The 20,267-nt window shown below is 40.2% G+C and overlaps 2 protein-coding genes across 2 annotated transcripts; one reads left to right on the top strand and one right to left on the bottom strand.

Annotated features, from left to right (window-relative positions):
* Positions 1–382: 382 nt before the first annotated feature.
* On the top strand, positions 383–1,173 carry LOC143572095 (auxin-binding protein ABP19a-like; the record flags this gene model as incomplete). Its single annotated transcript, XM_077057348.1, has 1 exon — positions 383–1,173. A coding segment is annotated over one exon (633 nt), but the record flags the coding sequence as incomplete, so codon positions are not given.
* A 1,242-nt stretch (positions 1,174–2,415) lies between these two features.
* On the bottom strand, positions 2,416–4,619 carry LOC143572169 (vanillin synthase-like). Its single transcript, XM_077057396.1, has 8 exons — positions 4,388–4,619; positions 4,161–4,282; positions 3,937–4,052; positions 3,725–3,798; positions 3,390–3,654; positions 3,128–3,259; positions 2,906–3,041; positions 2,416–2,800 (listed from the first exon to the last, which is right to left on the bottom strand). Exons 1-8 carry the CDS (start codon positions 4,582–4,584, stop codon positions 2,763–2,765), a joined length of 1,080 nt encoding a protein of 359 aa, XP_076913511.1. The 5' UTR covers positions 4,585–4,619; the 3' UTR covers positions 2,416–2,762.
* Positions 4,620–20,267: the final 15,648 nt, after the last annotated feature.

Genomic DNA, 20,267 nt, shown 5'->3' with positions numbered 1-20,267 from the left:
ATTTTCAATAAGCATTGCTTATTTACTATTACTATTAGTTTAGAATCCCAAATTGTGTGGGTGGTAAAATATATCTTATTACTGTACATAGTATAGGTTGTTTGATATCTTGTGCAGGATATGCTCTTAGATACTGCATTACAAAACAAAAATGAAATAAAAATCTTGGTGTTGTATGAAGGAAGACTCACACAGTCGATCACATGCGCATGCTATGCTACAAACAAAGAAATTGTGGCCTTTCTTTCTTAATTGGTGCTGCCCCATTCGGTCACGAGAAGCCCTTGCATGCATGGCCATGCCCATCCCCATTCCTCTATATAAACCTCACCTTATATCTCGGTTACAAACACCCACAAGAACACACTACACACTGCATTAAAATGATGCTGAAGGGTTTTTTATTGTATTCTCTCTTCTTTTGGTAGCCTCGTATGCATCGGTGCAAGACTTTTGTGTAGCCGATCTGTCATTACATGACACCCCTTCTGGATTCCCATGCAAAGATCCCAAAAAGGTCACGGTTTCTGACTTTGTCTACTCTGGGCTCGGTGCAGCCGGGAACACCACCAATCTCATCAAGGCTGCAGTTACTCCAGCATTCACAGCTCAGTTTCCTGGAGTGAACGGGCTGGGGATTTCTATAGCCCGGTTGGACCTAGCCGTTGGTGGGGTTATCCCGATGCACACACACCCTGGTGGTTCAGAACTTTTGGTGGTCATTCAAGGGACCATTTGTGCCGGTTTCATATCATCATCTAACACAGTCTACTTCAAGACTTTGAACAAAGGGGATATCATGGTTTTCCCACAAGGGTTGCTTCATTTCCAGATTAATTCTGGTAAGGGGCCGGCTCTTGCCTTCGTTAGCTTCAGCAGTCCGGTGCCAGGGCTCCAGATTACTGATTTCGCTCTGTTTGCTAATGACTTGCCAACTGAGATTGTGGCTGCAACAACTTTCCTTGACCCAGCAACTATTAAGAAACTCAAGGGTGTTCTTGGTGGGTCTGGTTAAGCTCCGCCGTTGTTTGTTTGGTACCAATTAATTGAGCGTTTTGGCGTCCGGTCTTGTTTGCTGTTTTTTAAGGTGTCTGTCTCTAAGTTTAGGAGTACGTTTGTTTTAAATGTAAGGTCCCTCGAATGATGTATGGAATAAGAAGAATATTTGCTGAATTCTATTTCATTGGTCCAAATGTTGTAATATCACAATCTTTTAAGGAATCCACATTTGCAGAGAAAAGTGTTAGATGAATTAAAGAAAAGACAATTATGCCCTGGAACATCATTCCATAACTCACACAGTCTACACGTGGGATGTAGCGTATAAACATCTACCATAGAGAGCTGTTTTTGCTCTTCAAATTTCTCACCAAAATATTTGTGGCTGGAATTTGTCAACTGAACTAACAGAAACTTAGGCACGTAGCTTGGCAATCATCCTATAAGGTGATTAACATGTTCATCAAGTTGTTCATGAAATCCGGTTTCAGCATAATGCGTCACATTCATACTCTTTCACAGAATTCATCGATTCAATACCCTTTCGGAATAATATATCTACTTCGGACAAACACTTGCACCCATCTAACTTTAAAACCCCTAGCTCCAACAAATATTAGTCTTAAAAAAAGATAACTCAAATTAAGTTTTCACAGCTTAGTGTCACCAATATGCATTGAAGACTAGCGGAATCGTAGAATAAAAGGGTATGGGCAAGCAAATTTTTGCATATGCATTTTCACACGTAACAATATATTTAAATGGATGGAACAGAGACAGCATCAGCAAGGCTTGTGTATGACTTTGTTTTTCCAGCATAAAATACTGAAATACCTCCTCGTAATAAACACGCATGTTCGAAACAAAATAAGGATAAACATTTCACTTTTAAGGCCAAGGCTACAACTTATTTCACTTCAATTTGCCTGCTTAGAATGAATGCAGTAATAGGTATAGTCCCCTAAACATCTAACAGGTATAGCTCCACCTGTTGTCATTATTCTATTATAAACATCAACTCATATAATTGCAGGATGTTTACAATAACCTGTGATAAAACTGGGGGAAAATAGAAGGTCTTAAGTTGTTATTATGATTCAAATTGCATATGCATCTCTCTAAACAGGAATGGTAAAGACAGTTCAACAATGATTCCTGGCCAGCAAAATAATCCAAATAGTTCTCTTATAAACTCATGAAAACAACAGGCTAGATGATTGTGCACAAAAAATGCTATTTAGTATTTACATTCTACCAAATAAAACATACATGTAATATTTCTATGATTTTAAGGATTTAATTAATATATCTTTATTGTTAATCAAGAGGAGGGTTATAGTAAAAGGCGTTAGAATTCGAAGAAATGTAGGTAGACTCAGGAGACATCAGATCAAACGCATCCACCAGACCACACTACTAATCAAGTTTTGATAAGATTATATCATGCATCTAAAAGTTTTGGCACGCTAATCGTATTCACAATTATTTGCCCTCTGGTTTATGTAAACCAGTGACAGCATAACTAGTCTAATATTCAACAGATGTATTAATCCGAAAGGCGATTAGCGAATGACAAGATATATTAATCCGCTTACAGCATTAATATTAATACAGTTAATATACAAATAGATGTTTGTGGGATAGGATGATCACCCCTTTTATGAAACTTCACCACCCGACCATCAATACACTGACAAGACTTTTAGTTTTTGGTTTTTTCTACAATAGTTTGTGAAAGATCTTGCATTACATGTACATAACATCTAGGCAACAATGGGGTAAGATGCACACGTTGCAACACCTGCAATCATCATCAATTTTAGCTTATTGGAAAACAAGAGATAATGTTAAACTAGTATTTTTTTAGGTACTCATTTATCTTGGAATGTGAAACAAGATGACATACCACACATGTTTTTGCCCATCTCCATCTTGAAGTAACCATTCAAACCCCAGTCGGCTCCCCACGAGTTCTTAATAAGCCAGTATGGGACACCATCTTCCTCACCGTATCCAACCGCAACAACAGCATGGTTCACATCCTATTGCACACAACACATTTATCTACCTTTAAAACCAACAAACATAGCATGTAAACTAAAATATCTGAAGACCAAAAAAACCTCACCATTGGATCACTGCCACACTCATCACTAGTGTAAACTCCTCCACTGTAAAGTTTGAAGTTCTTAATCACCTCAAAGGCCACACTCACCGGACGAACAACACCCACTGCGTGCTTTAGTTCATCCTCGGCGCCCTATAAATTAACAAACTCGTAACTTAGCCAACAATGATCATAAAAACTACTTATTGTGTATTGATACGACAATAACTTAGATAAATATAAACAAAGACATTGTAAAAGACTTCCATAATCTCATACATACCGAGGTGATGTTGACACTATCAAGAACTTGGATTGCAGAGTTCTCAGCCGAGTACTTGCAAACACCATCTTTTCTGGTGTAGGGATATGCTTCCTCGGAGTCAAGTCCACCATTGTATTTGATGTACTCAAACGCTTGGGATGGCAAGCCACCGTTGCAACCAAAGTTATTGAAGTCGCCAGCACAGTCGACAAGCTGTTGCTCGGATAGAGAAACAGGTTTCCCATAAGCTTGGGCATAAGCAGCCTCAAGAGCTCCAGTGGTGCTGTATGATGATTGATTAGTCTAAATCATCCAAACTGATATGTAAAAAAATGATTTATATAGGTGCCTACCTGAATGTCCAACAAGATCCACAGGATCCTTGATTCTTGACAGGGCTCACAATTCCTGTTTTCCTCCAATCTTGCTGCAATTAATGTAATATATATAACAAGATGGATAATTAGATAGATAGTTCCACCACATAATAATAATAATAATAATAATAATAAGAAGAAGAAGAAGAAGAAGAAAGGTTATAATAGGTCAGGCAGCCGCTAATTACCGTCAATGGAAGGACGGCATCGGTGAGTTTGTGATTGCCCTTTCGGGTAGCAGAACAGTGTTGAGCTGCTCCGAGCTTGGTTTTGGTGAATTCTTCCCATGTCATATCAGCAAACTCTGTTTCAATCCAAATCCAATTAACAAATACTTGTTACTACTATAGGACGGTGTATGGATATAATAAAGCAAAACATGAGCTACATAATGAAATGAAGGCGTGAAGACCGTTGAGTCCAAGAGTATAGGATAGGCCCTTGGTGTTGTGCGATCTGATGGTCTCCAGACTCTCAGCAAAGATCGAGTACCGATGTTTCATCTCTTCACTACTTTCGTATCTCTTACCGTACCTATACATATATACATAACAAATTAAAGCTATCTATATCTATCAATGAACACACATATATATATATATATATAAAAATACAAATATGCAAAGGTGGATAAGGTACCTGTGAGCGAATCTAGCAAAGGTGAGAGCGTGACGAGTGTGACCAATAACTTGAACAACAGAGGCCTCAAGCTCTCGTAGACCATCGGACACCACTTGTCTGATCGGATTCTCATCGGAGAAGGTGGATCCATGTGCTCCGGCGGCACAGGCCAAGATCACAACTACTGCTACGAGGGATGATGACACCGTCGCCATTTTCAACTCTTAAAACTTTATTATAGAATAGAAATGAAGATGATTAATGGTTGTTTTTTATATATTTATAATGAAGGAAGGATAAAGAGATTCAATCAAACGTGCTCCTTGATGTGCCCACGTGTACGGTGTCGATTGTATAATAGAGCATCTCAACCCTGCCCATGTTATTGGTTGGATGTCAACCATCAATAAATAGCACCATTTTTACTAGTTTGAGGCCCGGAAAATTGATTAATATTTTAAAATTTAAACATTAACCAAAACACAATCAACAACATAAATATTGTATATTGTTAATACAATTACAATATACATTAAAATTATAGGAATTACAAAACAAACATTACACAAGTATTTTACAAATAACTAAAAATTCCCATATACACTACATTTGTGATTCTATTCGTCAATAAACCTTGTTTATCAAAAGTCAAAATCTCTAGTCCATGTTTGATTGTAATTCTTGATAAGGTTACATATTGTTTGTGTGAGAGCACCTGTTTTTTCAAGTGCAAATCAACCTTATATAATGACTGACCTTGCTTTTGTTTATGGTTATGGTCATGGTGAAAGTTATGTTCAAATTTTCAATATTAATCCAGTGTGATTGGGGAATACTTTAGGAAGTTGTAATAATAATGAATTAATTTGGTAGACTTCAATATCTATAATTATTTAAACAAACTAAATAAGCGTGATTGTAGCCATCCAACAATAAAAGAATACATATTTTAGGTAAACATGATACGTGATTAGACGTGCACAAAAAAACCGGTTCCGGAACCTAACTGGTGGAACCGAACCGGAACCGGTTTCAGTTCCAACCCGGTTGGAACAATACCCGGTTTGGGTATTTTTGTACCCGAAAATTGTACCCGGTTCTCCTATTTGTATGTCAGTACCAGTTCCAACCCGGTTCCTACCCGGTTCTTAATTGGAACCGGTTTGGTTCGTACCCGGAATAACCGGTTCCGACGGGTTTTTTTTGAAGGGTCAAACAAAAGTCAAACTAGCCGTTGGAACCGGTTCCAACGGTAATATAGCCGTTGGAACCGGTTTTTTTAGACACCAATATAGCCGTTGGTGTGACATCTGCCCAAATCCGACCCGACCAAGGTACCCGTTTTCGGATCCGATTTTAAGATTTAAAATTTGATTATAATCTTTATAAATTTATCATATATATATAATATATAATAATAATAATTCCTCTCCGCCGTCCCTCCCCTTTTTCTCTCTTGTCGCCGTTCCGCCCCTCTGCTTAACCCTTAAGCCTTGAACCCCCTTTTTCTCTTAACTCTTTGCTTGTCCTTTGGTTCTTCCCGCCTAAGGATGTATGCGCAGCTCCACGCGCCAGACTCCTTACAAGGAAGCCTGCGTGAAGACCAGCTGTTCCTGCGATACGCGAGGCGAACTGTTCCCGCGGCGCGCAAAGAATTGTAGTTCTTCCCGCGACGCGCAAAGAATTGTAGTTCTTCCCGCGACGCGCTAAGGATTGTAGTTCTTCCCGCGACGCGCTAAGGATTGTAGTTCTTCCCGCGGCGCGCTAAGGATTGTAGTTCTTCCCGCGGCGCGCTAAGGATTGTATTTCTTCCCGCGGCGCGCTAAGGATTGTTCTGTCTGCCTTCGCCCTCGCGCACTCAGCCTTCTCGCGCTAGACACTTAAGTCTTTTCTCCAGTTTAAGCCAGCCTGTATGCTTTTGAAATATCTTATCTTCTGTGCTATACCTGCCAAGGTATGGGCACAGTAGGCCAGATCTGACATCTGCCCGAAAAGTCACTTTCGGCGCAGCTTGCTTACCAACCCTCTTGGTTGTTAGAAAAAGTAACTGGCATAATCTTTTAAAATCTTCTTTTCCATGTCTTGAACAGTACTTTGACTGACCCCTCCCATGCTATGAACAGTAACCTGTCAGCCTTCCCCATCCCCTGCAGCTGCCACCATATCTTTTGCTTTTGATATCTTTTGCTTTTAATATCTTTTGCTTTGATTTGATAAGATCTTTTTCCCCAATTCAAGGGATGTGTTCCCTAGGGTTTTCTTATAAATAAAACTAATTTCTTGGATATTAAACACTACACACAAACACTTAAACACTCCCCAAAATCTTTCTCCCTTACTCTCTGCCGAAGATCCTCAACGACGCCTCCAAATCCCCTCTTTGCTATCCGTCTTCTCTTCTTTTCTGCCCAGAAATCTCGGTAAATATATAATATATAATTATTTTTTTTATAATTTGTTTAAGTGACTTACATATATTCAAGCATAAAAACCAATCGTTAAACCAATAACCTCTTATTTATAGGTTAACTTTCGCTTGTTTAAAAGTTGGTTCTTGCATTATCTTTCAACACACCTTTTACAAGTGAGTAATCTCGTACCTAATCCTCTTTTATTTTTAACGTTTTGGGATGTTCATGTGTTCGTACAACTTGAGTCTTAAACTTGTTTATGAAATTTTGTGCGCGAAACCCATGTGTTATGGACGTTTACTAGTGTTGTATATTTGTATGTGTTGATCATTAACCGCTTTGATCGGCCTATTCCGAAGTTTTCATTGATCCATTAGATGAACACGGGAGACCTATCGTTACGATTTTCTTGTTTTGTTTGCACATACACGAATGATTATTTGTTTTTGCTCGATCTGGAGCACGCTATGAACTATGAGCTATGATCTATTTAGGCTTGATCACAATCTGTTTACACACTATGTTGAACACCAGTTATACACATGTTGCGCGCAGTGCTTTGTTATTATCTATTTATATCTATTAAACTTGATTTCTCACCGACACGCAAGTGTTGACGTTTTATTTTAACACATGTTCAGGTTTGCTGTAGCTGCTTTTGGAAACTCGGGGACACGTAGGATGTTTTCTTTTACTTTGGACCTAGTTTAAAATATAACAAGACAAATTTATGTATTTGAATATTATGAGTTATGATATGTGATTTATGTTACTTTATGGTGTGTTAAGCGCATGCGCAATGAAATGTATTTATTAAATATTGACACCCAAATAGTGTCACGAGTAATGAAACAATTCGTAGCGCCCCGATGTATAATCCGCATCGGTCGGGGTGTTACAGATTGGTATCAGAGCTCCGTGACTTTAGGATTAGGTGGTTAGACGTAACGACCTAGAATACCTAAGAGTCCCTTCTCGCGCATGAGAAAAATCTCATGATTGCGCGCTAATTGTTAATTACTCGATATTTATAAAATATGTTTGCGCATACGCAGCACATGATTTAATGTTTTATTCTCGATCTTTCGATTTTTATTGTTAAATTTCAATTCGTTTCTTTACTTACATATTCGTTTGTTGTTGGGACTTAACATTGAAAATCCGAAAAGTCATGGTGATACATGAATAGTTGATTTTCAATCCCCATTAACTTTATGTTCTAAAATTGAAGATTTGAAAAGTCATGGTGATACATAAATTGTCAAACTCCAATACTCATTTACTCGTATATTTTAAATTGAAGATTTGAAAAGTCATGGTGATACATAAATTGTCAACCTCCAATACTCGTTTACTCGTATATTTTAAATTGAAGATTTGAAAAGTCATGGTGATGCATAAATTGTCGATTTTCAATTCGAATTCATTGCCTGTATTAAGTTTGCATTTAAATTCATATTTTACTTCAAAATTTGATAGCATTTAACTCCGCGAAACAAGCTTTACAATGATATACTTTGCGCTAAAACGATTTCCCATACCAAGATAGTAACAAAAACTAAAACTTTTATAGAATGCCTCCGCTATCAGCTCGCCGTCATCAGAGGAGAGAAGCCTCGCGCAGACGTATGCAGCGTCGTTCACAGGAAATGGCCGCCGCAATAGCCCAAGCCTTAATCAAAATAATACCAACCCCTCCGGATACAATATTAAGTCCTTTAATGCGGGTAACCCTCCGAAATTCACAGGACTCGAAGGAGCCACCGTAATGCTCCAATGGCTCGAGAAAATTGAGAACACCTTCCTCCATACCCATTGCCCTCCAGACCGACGAACCTTATACGCCTCAAGTGTCCTGGAATCAAGGGCGCTTACATGGTGGAACGGAGTAGCTCACGCGCGTGGCGCAGAGGCTGCTTCTAGCATGCTCTGGGAGGAATTCAAGGATCTTTTGACTCGAGAATTCTGCCCTCCCCACGAAGTAAAGCGCCTTGAGGAGGAATTTTGGAACTTGAAACAGTACAGTGGCGAAGCGCGCGAGTACGCTACGCGCTTTCACGAACTAAGTTTGCTGGTCCCGCACCTAGTTACCCCTTCCCGCCGCGCCATCGAAAAGTATCTTGGGGGTCTCCCCATGGAAATTCAAGATTCTGTATGGGCCAGGAACCCAGTAACCCTCTCTGACGCCATCGAGTTGGCCGCTGTGCTCAGCGACAACCATGTCAGGGCAGGAACCCTGTTCCTGCGGGGAGCCGAGAAGACCAAACTCGCCAAGACTGTCCCAGAACCAACAGAAACCAAGCCAGAGCCCTCAAACCGTAACAACCTCAAACGCAGGCACAAACCCAATCGTCAAGCCTACGCGCTTACCAACCCGCTCATTGTCCAGCAACCCGCCTACCAACCTCCAGTACACGCTCCTAACCCACTGTCAACCTACCCAACACCCCCTGTAGTCCATAACTATGCCTTAACCAATTCCGCGCTCCCTGCCCCGTTAACTAAGAAACCTTACACAGGAAACCAACCATTTTGCCCAACCTGTAAACTTCATCACCCAACTCAAGCCCCGTGTCGACAATGCAACCGATGTGGCCGTATTGGTCACACTGCTGAGTACTGTAGAGTCCTTCCCGCCAACCCAACCGCGCAAACACCACCAACCTACCCGCAAAACCCACAATCAACATACCATAATCCACGACCCAGGTCGTGCTATAACTGCGGTGACCCCAGTCATTTCCGGAACGCGTGCCCGAGACTGCAAGTACAAATTACGCAAGCTAATCCGGTTAACCAAATTTCAAACCAAGTGGCGCGCGGACGAGCTTTTAATATAACCGCGCACCAAGCGCAAGCGAATAATGACGTGGTTAATGGTACATTTTTACTTAACGGACAATATGCATCTATACTTTTTGATACTGGCGCCGATAGGAGTTTTATTTCTCGCGCATTTGAACAAAAACTTGCGCGACCGCGAATAAACTTAAACGGAAACTTTACAGTTGAAATGGCTAACGGTGAAACAATTATAATAAACTCCGTGATCAAAGATTGCACGCTTAACCTTAATGAACACGATTTTCTAATCGACCTCATTCCCATGCCTATTGGAAGTTTTGATGTTATTATTGGTATGGACTGGCTCTCGCAAAATCGCGCAGAAGTAATCTGCGCCAAGAAATTGATTCGCATTCCTCGGGAAAATGGTCAAGATCTTCATATCTACGGCGAGAAACCCTCTAACGGTCTTAAACTTATGTCATGCACTGAAGCCCGAAGACTTTTACGAAAGAAATGTGTCGCGTTCTTAGATCATGTGGTCAAACCCGATGAAGGAAAGAAGAAACTTCAAGAAATCCCCATCGTGCGTGACTTTCCTGAAGTCTTTCCCGAAGATCTTTCTGGTTTACCTCCTGCTCGGGAAGTCGAGTTTCGTGTTGATCTTGTTCCTGGTGCATCCCCCGTAGCCAAATCTCCTTATCGACTTGCACCCGCTGAAATGCAAGAATTAGCAAGTCAACTTCAAGAGTTGACCGATAAAGGATTCATTCGCCCTAGCTCTTCGCCGTGGGGTGCTCCGGTTTTGTTTGTTAAAAGAAAGACGGTTCGTTTCGCATATGTATCGATTACCGCGAGCTGAACAAGCTCACCATTAAGAACCGGTACCCCTTACCGCGTATTGACGACCTCTTTGACCAACTCCAAGGTGCCTCTTGTTTCTCTAAAATCGATCTCCGTTCTGGCTATCACCAGTTGCGTATCCGCGAAGAAGATATTCCCAAAACTGCCTTTCGAACCCGCTACGGTCATTTTGAATTCTTGGTCATGCCCTTCGGTTTAACCAACGCACCCGCTGTCTTCATGGATCTAATGAACCGGGTGTGTAGGCCTTTCTTGGACCAATTCGTGATCGTGTTTATCGATGACGTTCTGGTATATTCCAAAACCAAGGCCGAGCATGAACAACATCTTCTGTTGGTGTTGCAAAAGCTTCGAACCGAACAACTCTATGCCAAACTCTCCAAGTGTGAGTTTTGGTCTGACGAAGTACAGTTTCTTGGTCATGTTGTGAACAAGATGGGTATTCATGTCGACCCATCCAAAATTGAAGCAATCAAGCACTGGATTACACCGACCACTCCTACCGAAATCCGTTCCTTTTTGGGCTTAGCTGGTTACTACCGGCGATTCATTTCGAACTTCTCAAAAATCGCCTTGCCTTTAACAGCATTAACGCACAAAGGCAAACCGTATATTTGGGGCTCGAAGCAAGAAGAAGCCTTTCAAACGCTCAAGCGAAAGTTGTGCGAAGCTCCTGTTCTAACGTTACCAGAGGGTACTGACGACCTTGTCGTTTATTGTGATGCCTCCAACCAAGGTCTCGGCTGTGTACTTATGCAACGAGGCAAGGTTATCGCTTATGCGTCAAGGCAACTCAAAATTCATGAAAAGAATTATACGACTCACGACCTCGAACTTGGCGCAGTTGTATTTGCCCTAAAAATCTGGAGACACTACCTCTATGGTACTAAGTGCATCATTTACACCGACCATAAAAGCCTTCAGCACATTTTTGATCAAAAGGAACTTAACATGAGACAACGCCGATGGAACGAACTCATCAGCGATTACGATTGTGAGATCCGATATCACCCTGGAAAGGCTAATGTGGTAGCCGATGCGCTCAGCCGCAAACCCAGTCAACTCAACTGTATTTTGCCGCGCACGCAGCTTCACTTCGCGCCGATTCAAAGCAATCTTGAATCGCGCATTCGCGACGCGCAGCGCGCATCGATCAGCAAAGGCAACCTACGCGCCGAGTTAGCGTGTGGTGCGGAAGCGCATCTAGTCCCTAACCTGAATGGAACTCTCTGTTATCTCAATCGCATCTGGATTCCCAATGATGAGATTCTTCGCACTGTCATACTGAGTGAAGCGCACAAAACTCGATATTCCATTCATCCTGGCGCTGACAAAATGTACAAAGATTTGCGCCTTACTTATTGGTGGCCCGGTATGAAAAAGGATATTGTTGTGTTCGTAGCTAAATGCCTAACTTGTTTTAAGGTAAAAGCTGAACATCAACGCCCATCTGGTTTGCTCGAACAACCAGAAATTCCAACGTGGAAATGGGAAAGTATAGCAATGGACTTTATCACCAAGTTACCATCGACCGCAAGCAAACATGATAGCATTTGGGTAATAGTGGATCGATTGACCAAGTCTGCCCACTTTCTGCCCATTCGTGAAACCTATCGTGTTGAACAACTTGCGCATCTATATGTCAAGGAAATTGTCTGCCGTCATGGTACTCCCTTGAGCATCATATCCGATCGCGATGGCCGTTTTATATCTCGCTTTTGGAAATCTCTCCAATCTGCGTTAGGAACTCGTTTGGACATGAGTACTGCATATCATCCTCAGACTGACGGACAGTCTGAGCGAACCATCCAAACCCTTGAGGATATGCTTCGATCTTGTGTTCTTGATTTTGGAGGTAATTGGGATTCACACCTACCTTTAATCGAGTTCTCTTATAATAACAGCTATCATTCCAGCTTCGGTATGGCCCCATTTGAAGCACTTTACGGTCGAAAGTGCCGCTCACCGATTTGTTGGAGCGAAGTGGGTGAAGTTCAAATCACAGGACCCGAACTAGTTCAAGAGACAACCGATAAAATCGCCAAAATCCGTGATCATCTGCTGACTGCCAGAAGCCGACAGAAGAGTTACGCAGATCGCAGGCGGAAGCCTCTCGAATTTCTAGTTGATGATCTTGTTCTCCTCAAAGTGTCGCCCTGGAAGGGTGTTGTCCGCTTTGGGAAGAAAGGTAAGCTTGCACCTCGTTATGTTGGTCCGTTCAAGATTCTTGCGAGAGTGGGAAAGGTTGCCTACGAACTGGACCTGCCGCCCGCGCTCTGCAATGTGCATCCAACGTTCCATGTATCCAATCTCAAGAAATGTTTAGCTGACGAGAACCTCCACATACCACTTGATGAGGTTCAAGTTGACGAGTCTATGCATTTCGTTGAGAAGCCTGTTGAGATTATGGATCGCGAGGTGAAGCAAACCAAGCGCAGTAGCATCCCTATTGTCAAAGTTCGCTGGGAGTCCAAGCGCAGAGCCGAGTTCACTTGGGAAAGGGAAGATCAAATGAAGATCAAATACCCGCACCTTTTCTCTGCGCATCCTACTTCGAGATAAATTTCGGGACGAAATTTCTTAAAGTAGGGGAGACTGTGACATCTGCCCAAATCCGACCCGACCCAGGTACCCGTTTTCGGATCCGATTTTAAGATTTAAAATTTGATTATAATCTTTATAAATTTATCATATATATATAATATATAATAATAATAATTCCTCTCCGCCGTCCCGCCCCTTTTTCTCTCTTGTCGCCGTTCCGCCCCTCTGCTTAACCCTTAAGCCTTGAACCCCCGTTTTCTCTTAACTCTTTGCTTGTCCTTTGGTTCTTCCCGCCTAAGGATGTCTGCGCAGCTCCACGCGCTAGACTCCTTACAAGGAAGCCTGCGTGAAGACCAGCTGTTCCTGCGATACGCGAGGCGAACTGTTCCCGCGGCGGGCAAAGAATTGTAGTTCTTCCCGCGACGCGCAAAGGATTGTAGTTCTTCCCGCGACGCGCTAAGGATTGTAGTTCTTCCCGCGGCGCGCTAAGGATTGTAGTTCTTCCCGCGGCGCGCTAAGGATTGTATTTCTTCCCGCGGCGCGCTAAGGATTGTTCTGTCTGCCTTCGCCCTCGCGCACTCAGCCTTCTCGCGCTAGACACTTAAGTCTTTTCTCCAGTTTAAGCCAGCCTGTATGCTTTTGAAATATCTTATCTTCTGTGCTATACCTGCCAAGGTATGGGCACAGTAGGCCAGATCTGACATCTGCCCGAAAAGTCACTTTCGGCGCAGCTTGCTTACCAACCCTCTTGGTTGTTAGAAAAAGTAACTGGCATAATCTTTTAAAATCTTCTTTTCCATGTCTTGAACAGTACTTTGACTGACCCCTCCCATGCTATGAACAGTAACCTGTCAGCCTTCCCCATCCCCTGCAGCTGCCACCATATCTTTTGCTTTTGATATCTTTTGCTTTGATTTGATAAGATCTTTTTCCCCAATTCAAGGGATGTGTTCCCTAGGGTTTTCCTATAAATAAAACTAATTTCTTGGATATTAAACACTACACACAAACACTTAAACACTCCCCAAAATCTTTCTCCCTTACTCTCTGCCGAAGATCCTCAGCGACGCCTCCAAATCCCCTCTTTGCTATCCGTCTTCTCTTCTTTTCTGCCCAGAAATCTCGGTAAATATATAATATATAATTATTTTTTTTATAATTTGTTTAAGTGACTTACATATATTCAAGCATAAAAACCAATCGTTAAACCAATAACCTCTTATTTATAGGTTAACTTTCGCTTGTTTAAAAGTTGGTTCTTGCATTATCTTTCAACACACCTTTTACAAGTGAGTAATCTCGTACCTAATCCCCTTTTATTTTTAACGTTTTGGGATGTTCATGTGTTCGTACAACTTGAGTCTTAAACTTGTTTATGAAATTTTGTGCGCGAAACCCATGTGTTATGGACGTTTACTAGTGTTGTATATTTGTATGTGTTGATCATTAACTGCTTTGATCGGCCTATTCCGAAGTTTTCATGGATCCATTAGATGAACACGGGAGACCTATCGTTACGATTTTCTTGTTTTGTTTGCACATACACGAATGATTATTTGTTTTTGCTCGATCTGGAGCACGCTATGAACTATGAGCTATGATCTATTTAGGCTTGATCACAATCTGTTTACACACTATGTTGAACACCAGTTATACACATGTTGCGCGCAGTGCTTTGTTATTATCTATTTATATCTATTAAACTTGATTTCTCACCGACACGCAAGTGTTGACGTTTTATTTTAACACATGTTCAGGTTTGCTGTAGCTGCTTTTGGAAACTCGGGGACACGTAGGATGTTTTCTTTTATTTTGGACCTAGTTTAAAATATAACAAGACAAATTTATGTATTTGAATATTATGAGTTATGATATGTGATTTATGTTACTTTATGGTGTGTTAAGCGCATGCGCAATGAAATGTATTTATTAAATATTGACACCCAAATAGTGTCACGAGTAATGAAACAATTCGTAGCGCCCCGATGTATAATCCGCCATCGGTCGGGGTGTTACAGCTGGAACCGGTTTTTGAGACAATAGATCCGTTGGAACCGGTTCCAACGGTAATATAGCCGTTGGAACTGGTTTTTGATGCCCAAACCTATATATAACTTGTTTCCATTACTTGTTTCACCACCAAACTCAAAAACAAACTACAATACTACTCCTTTAGCAAACCCGTTTCTTTACCCGACCATCCAACTAAATATTATTATGGCACCCATCGAAAAAACTAACAACAAGGCTAAGAAGAGTGTTTTTGTTGCCCCCGTTCCTGTTACGGAGGACCCAAGGGTTGTTACGGTAGTCAACCATAACCGCAACCAAGACATATGGAAGAATTGGGATTTGATTGTGGATGACGAAGGTTATCAAAAGGCTCGTTGCAAACTATGTGGTTCAATATTAAAGCACGATTCCAACTCTACTTTGAGAAAGCACATCGAGAAGCCATATTGCAAGGCGTTGAAAGGGATTGGCGCGACCGATCAAATTGACTTGGGTAAAGATGGTACACTATTTCGTTACAACACGACTCAAGTTCAAGATAGAATGGCAAAGTTCGTTATTCAACGAGGTTTGCCGTTTAACCACTTTGATGACCCGGAGTTGACGTCGTTGATTCGCGAAACTCTACAACCGAGATACACACATGTAAGTCGTACTATCTTAAGACGTCATTGTATCAGGTTGTGGGAGTGTGCTAAAAAAGAGTTAATCGAGTCTTTTCATTATTTAGAAGCCATGGTTAGTTTAACTACCGATGTTTGGTCTGCACCACACGGGTTGCCCGAATCATACATATGTGTCACCGCTCATTGGGTTGATCCGGTGACATGGCAATTGATGAAACGCACCATCGCTTTTGAAAACTTCCCGTTCCCACATACCGCCGAAAAATTGTTTGAATTACTTGATGAAGTTATAACGACTTACAACTTGAGAAATAAAATATTTTCGATTTCGTTTGACAACCCTCTTCAAACAATACTAAGGCGGCTGAAAAATTTATCATTAAATATTCACCACCTTGTTTCGGGGATTTTTTTCATGTCCAATGTGTTGCACATATCATCAACTTGGTTGTTCAAATAGGTCTTGACAATGAACACATTTGTGATGATTTAAAATACTTTAGACTTATGTTACAAGATGTTTTCAAAAGTGGTAAAAGAAGACATCTTGAATATAAGAACTATTGCAAGTCGGTTGAAAGAAAGTATTTGGGGCCGAATTGGGACGTTCCAACCCGTTGGAACTCAACTTGTCATATGTTAAAGTGTGCTTTTGCCCAACGCCAAACTTTACAAGCTTTTCATAACAATCTTGTTGAAGAACGCGAGACCGATATGTTTCCGGAAAGTGTTTGGGTCCAAGTCGGTTATTTGTTGGAGTATCTTGATGTGTTCAAAAAGTCAACAACAAAATTATAGGGAGTCTATTACCCTACTAGTTGTTGGGTTTTGCAAGAATTGTACTATATGTCTTGTGTTTTTAAAAGCTTTGCAGAGAAGAACAAACTCTTCGAAAATATTGTTGCGGTGATGAAAGAAAAGTTCATAAAATATTTTGAAATCATACCGCCGGTCTTTACTTGTGCCGCCGCATTAAACCCCTATTGGAATGTTAATGGGGTTGAAACAACGATTGAGGAAATATTCGACAACTTAGGTATGCACGAGATTGACCCGAAGTTGTCGACGGAAGCGAATGACAAGTTCAACAAAAACCTTCAAGACCTTTATGACCATTATTTTCAAATGTATGGTCCAAGCACGAGATCGTCTTTTGTGAAAAAAACAACAACTGGTAGGCCGTGCAATGACCCACTTATAAACTTGATGAATGGGATTCGTGAATCGGCATCTAAGAGGCAAAGAGGAAACACACCAAGTAGCGAACTTGGTCGATATAGTGGAGCAAACTATGTTGAGGGCGCAACGGTCGACGAAATTCGCAATATTGATTTGTTGGCTTGGTGGAAAGGTAAACAAAACGAATTTCCCATTCTATCCGCCATGGCTCGTGATTTGCTTGCCGTACAAGCCTCAACGGTTGCTTCCGAATCGGTTTTTTCTCTTAGTGGGAGGGTGTTATCTATGCGAAGAACAAAACTAACTCCCGAGTCTCTAGAGGTTTGCATTTGCCTAAAGGACCATTTGGATGCGGTGGATCGTGTACAACACAAGGCGAACTTTGAAGACGAAATACCAATAGAGCGTCATATTCATGATGAGGAGGCGGAGGACGGGGTTTCTTCCGATAACGAAGACGAGGGTGAAGACGAGAATGAAGACGAAGAAGAGTTGTAATTATTTGTTTTGGTAAAATTATTTGTAACTTATTCAACTAATATTTAGTTTTGATTTGTTTTATTATAATTACTTTTGTTACTCATGATTAATTGTTTGTTACTTTTTTAATAACGACGAACATTTTATTCATCTAAAAAATAACTATTACAAACATTATTAAAACATAAACGATACTAAACATAACAACTAAAACATAAAAAACAAAGTCCGTCGTTTTAATCCGGGAATACTTATTTTTGGGTTGTAGAGCCGGACGACTCTCCCACTTCCGTTTTTTTAGCTTCCAATCTTCTTTTCTCTCGACAATACTTATTCGTATGTTTTCGTAATGTCGAGTTGGACGCTGCTTTAAGAAACTTCGAGCAATATTTGCAACGTGCCAACTCATGTGAGTCGGTCATGAGACACAAATCGTAATGAACCCAAACATCGGGGCATCTTGTTGTTTCGATCACCATAACAACGTCATCATTGGTTGCCATTTGTTGTCGGTTTAAGGTTAATTGTGGTTTGGAGTGTGTTTTATAGTTTTGGGAGTGGTTTAACAAGTACACAAACAAACCTTGCTATTTATAGAAAGAAGATAACCTATTTATAGTTAAAAAAACCGGTTCCAACGGTCAAAAACGGCTATATAGCCGTTGGAACCGGTTCCTAACGGCTATAATGTTTAAATTTCAAAAAAAACCGGTGGAACCGGTTTTTACGTAAAAACCGGTTCCGGTTCCACCCTACCCGGTTCCTAAAAGTTTGCATTTCTGGGCATCGGTTCGGGTCGGGAACCGAACCGGTTCCTGACTGGAACCGGTGTCATTTTGTACCCGGGGTGAAAAAAACCGGTTCCGAACCGGTTCGGGTTTTCAAGGTGAACCCGAATTGTGCACGTCTATACGTGATTGCGCAGGTTAACCAAAAAACCCTGATTGTAGCTTTCTCATATTAAACCCTTGATTTCATCCATAAAAAATATTTGGCTAAAATAATATACAAGGAAACTTATAATTTTGTAAAATTTACTGATTGAGCTGGTGAAGATGAAGCTTCTGCTCCTGGTCCATTTAAACACAAAAAAGTATTATCATTAGCAATTGTTGACCATAAAATTTAATACCAATAACAAAATAATGTGGAGATACAAAAAACTTGAAGGAAGCATGATCCATACATTTCGTCTTTGGTCCTTTTTGCCAACTCTTTTTGTAGATTATTGCTTGAAAAGATTATCAAGTCCAACCACATTGAAACTACCATCAGCTCGTATATGGGCCAAGGCCTAGCAACATTACAAATAAAACTTCAAAGTTGATTTACAAAGCCATGTAACATATTTCTAACAATGTGAACACAAAAACCCATTTAAAAAAATTCAAACATAAACACAGTCAGTACCAAGTTACTTCACAAGATATAATAGGCCTGAGAATGCTATCATTAGTTGTAAACCTGGATAAATAAAAGTATAAAAATAGTTTAATCAAAATGGGTCCGCAATTCTGTTAACATTTAAATCAATAATGTCTTGATAAAACAATATTAATGTGGATAGACTAAAACAAAATCCCAAAATAGAAGTCTAAAACACATACCAGTCAATATGATCATCGCTTATATAAATGATGGTTGACCAAAATCTGAGGTATATCCATTGCTAGAATGGTTTCACTTCCAAAAGCCTCCTTGAGCTTTGATCATCACATATAACCATCACTGAATTTTGAGGATCCTATCAACGATACACAAAATAAAAGGAAAAAAAACGTTATAAAGCATAGGGAAACATCAAACATGTAGATCAATTAACTAATTTTATAGTATAATTTACAAATGGCATAACCAAAATAAGTTGCAAATAAGCGTAAAAGTAGAATCAATTGTCCTCATCATTGACCAATCTACTTATTATCCAAACAGCTGTAAACAATTTTGATAAAAATGGTGGATCAACAATCATGTCAAACTAAGTTCATGATTCAGAAGAGTTCCCAATGTCAAAACGAAAACCCAAACTGGCAAAAATTATAGACTTTGCCAGAGTACCATAATAATCATAAGAATATACCTAAAACGCCCTTACATATGCACCAAGAGTTTTAGTTATCTAGTTATATTATAGTGCATAAAGTTTAATCACATCAACCCTAATACATGTGCTTTAAACAGAATACTAACACTTGGGAACCCTCCTAATGTAATTCTGAGAACGGTGGAGAATGCAAGTTGCTTAGGCTCTGCTCCCATGAAATCAAAGTGTCATATTTTCAGTCAAAACAATTGATTCACCCTCATTTTAATCACTCATGTTGCCCATTGATACGTAAATGAGTTGAAATAGTAAAAAGTCTCGGATAATCGGCTATGTGTTTGGTACTTTGTTATTCCCTCTATTCCACTTCCAATTTAGTTTCATGAGTTAAAAAAAAAAATTCTAACCAACATTAGATAGAAAAAAAACCCAGGTGGCTTAAAAGCTAATTCTCATAAAACAATAAAATATAGAAGGTTCATTAAAAATATATAATTTGGAAAAGGGGTAAAAGAAAGATGATTTTTTTCTAAGACTAACATCAATTATCTGCAGGCTATGAAAATACAAATTAAGTATGGCCTACATGTCAATTTATATGACACAGATTAAGTACACAGATATCTAAATCTGAACAAAAGCTAATCAAAAATCAAAATGATTTCAAATTAATAAAACATGAAAATCGAAGGATCTAAAGGAAGGAATTGTTAGCTTACCTGATAATAAGCAGCATGCGAAAATGGGTGACGATTTTCAATTGCGTTGGGAAGAAGAAGGTTCATGTTCTGCAATTAAAGTAGCGATTATGATTGTTCAGGCTCAAAAATGAATAAACGATCTGAATCAGCAGCTATGGTGCGGATGAAAGACATCGCACATGCAATCAGAGAACGAAGATGGGAAATAACAACAATGGCGATGACCTAGGGTTTGTAATCAGTGAGTGGTTT

Source organism: Bidens hawaiensis, unplaced genomic scaffold (genome assembly GCF_021521415.1).
Source record: "Bidens hawaiensis isolate Kalapana, Puna unplaced genomic scaffold, B.hawaiensis_p1.1 tig00001368_1, whole genome shotgun sequence".
Lineage (NCBI taxonomy): Eukaryota > Viridiplantae > Streptophyta > Magnoliopsida > Asterales > Asteraceae > Bidens > Bidens hawaiensis.
This window is presented reverse-complemented; position numbering and strand designations above follow the sequence as displayed.

Bases quoted from the DNA above. Each gene is read 5' to 3' on its own strand.
- LOC143572169 (XM_077057396.1), bottom strand. From the start codon at position 4,584: ATGGCGACGGTGTCATCATCCCTCGTAGCAGTAGTTGTGATCTTGGCC. The intron at 4,283-4,387 runs GTACCTTATCCA...ATATATGTATAG, and splicing joins TTTGCTAGATTCGCTCACAG to GTACGGTAAGAGATACGAAA. The intron at 3,042-3,127 runs GTGAGGTTTTTT...TGTGTGCAATAG, and splicing joins AGTGTGGCAGTGATCCAATG to GATGTGAACCATGCTGTTGT.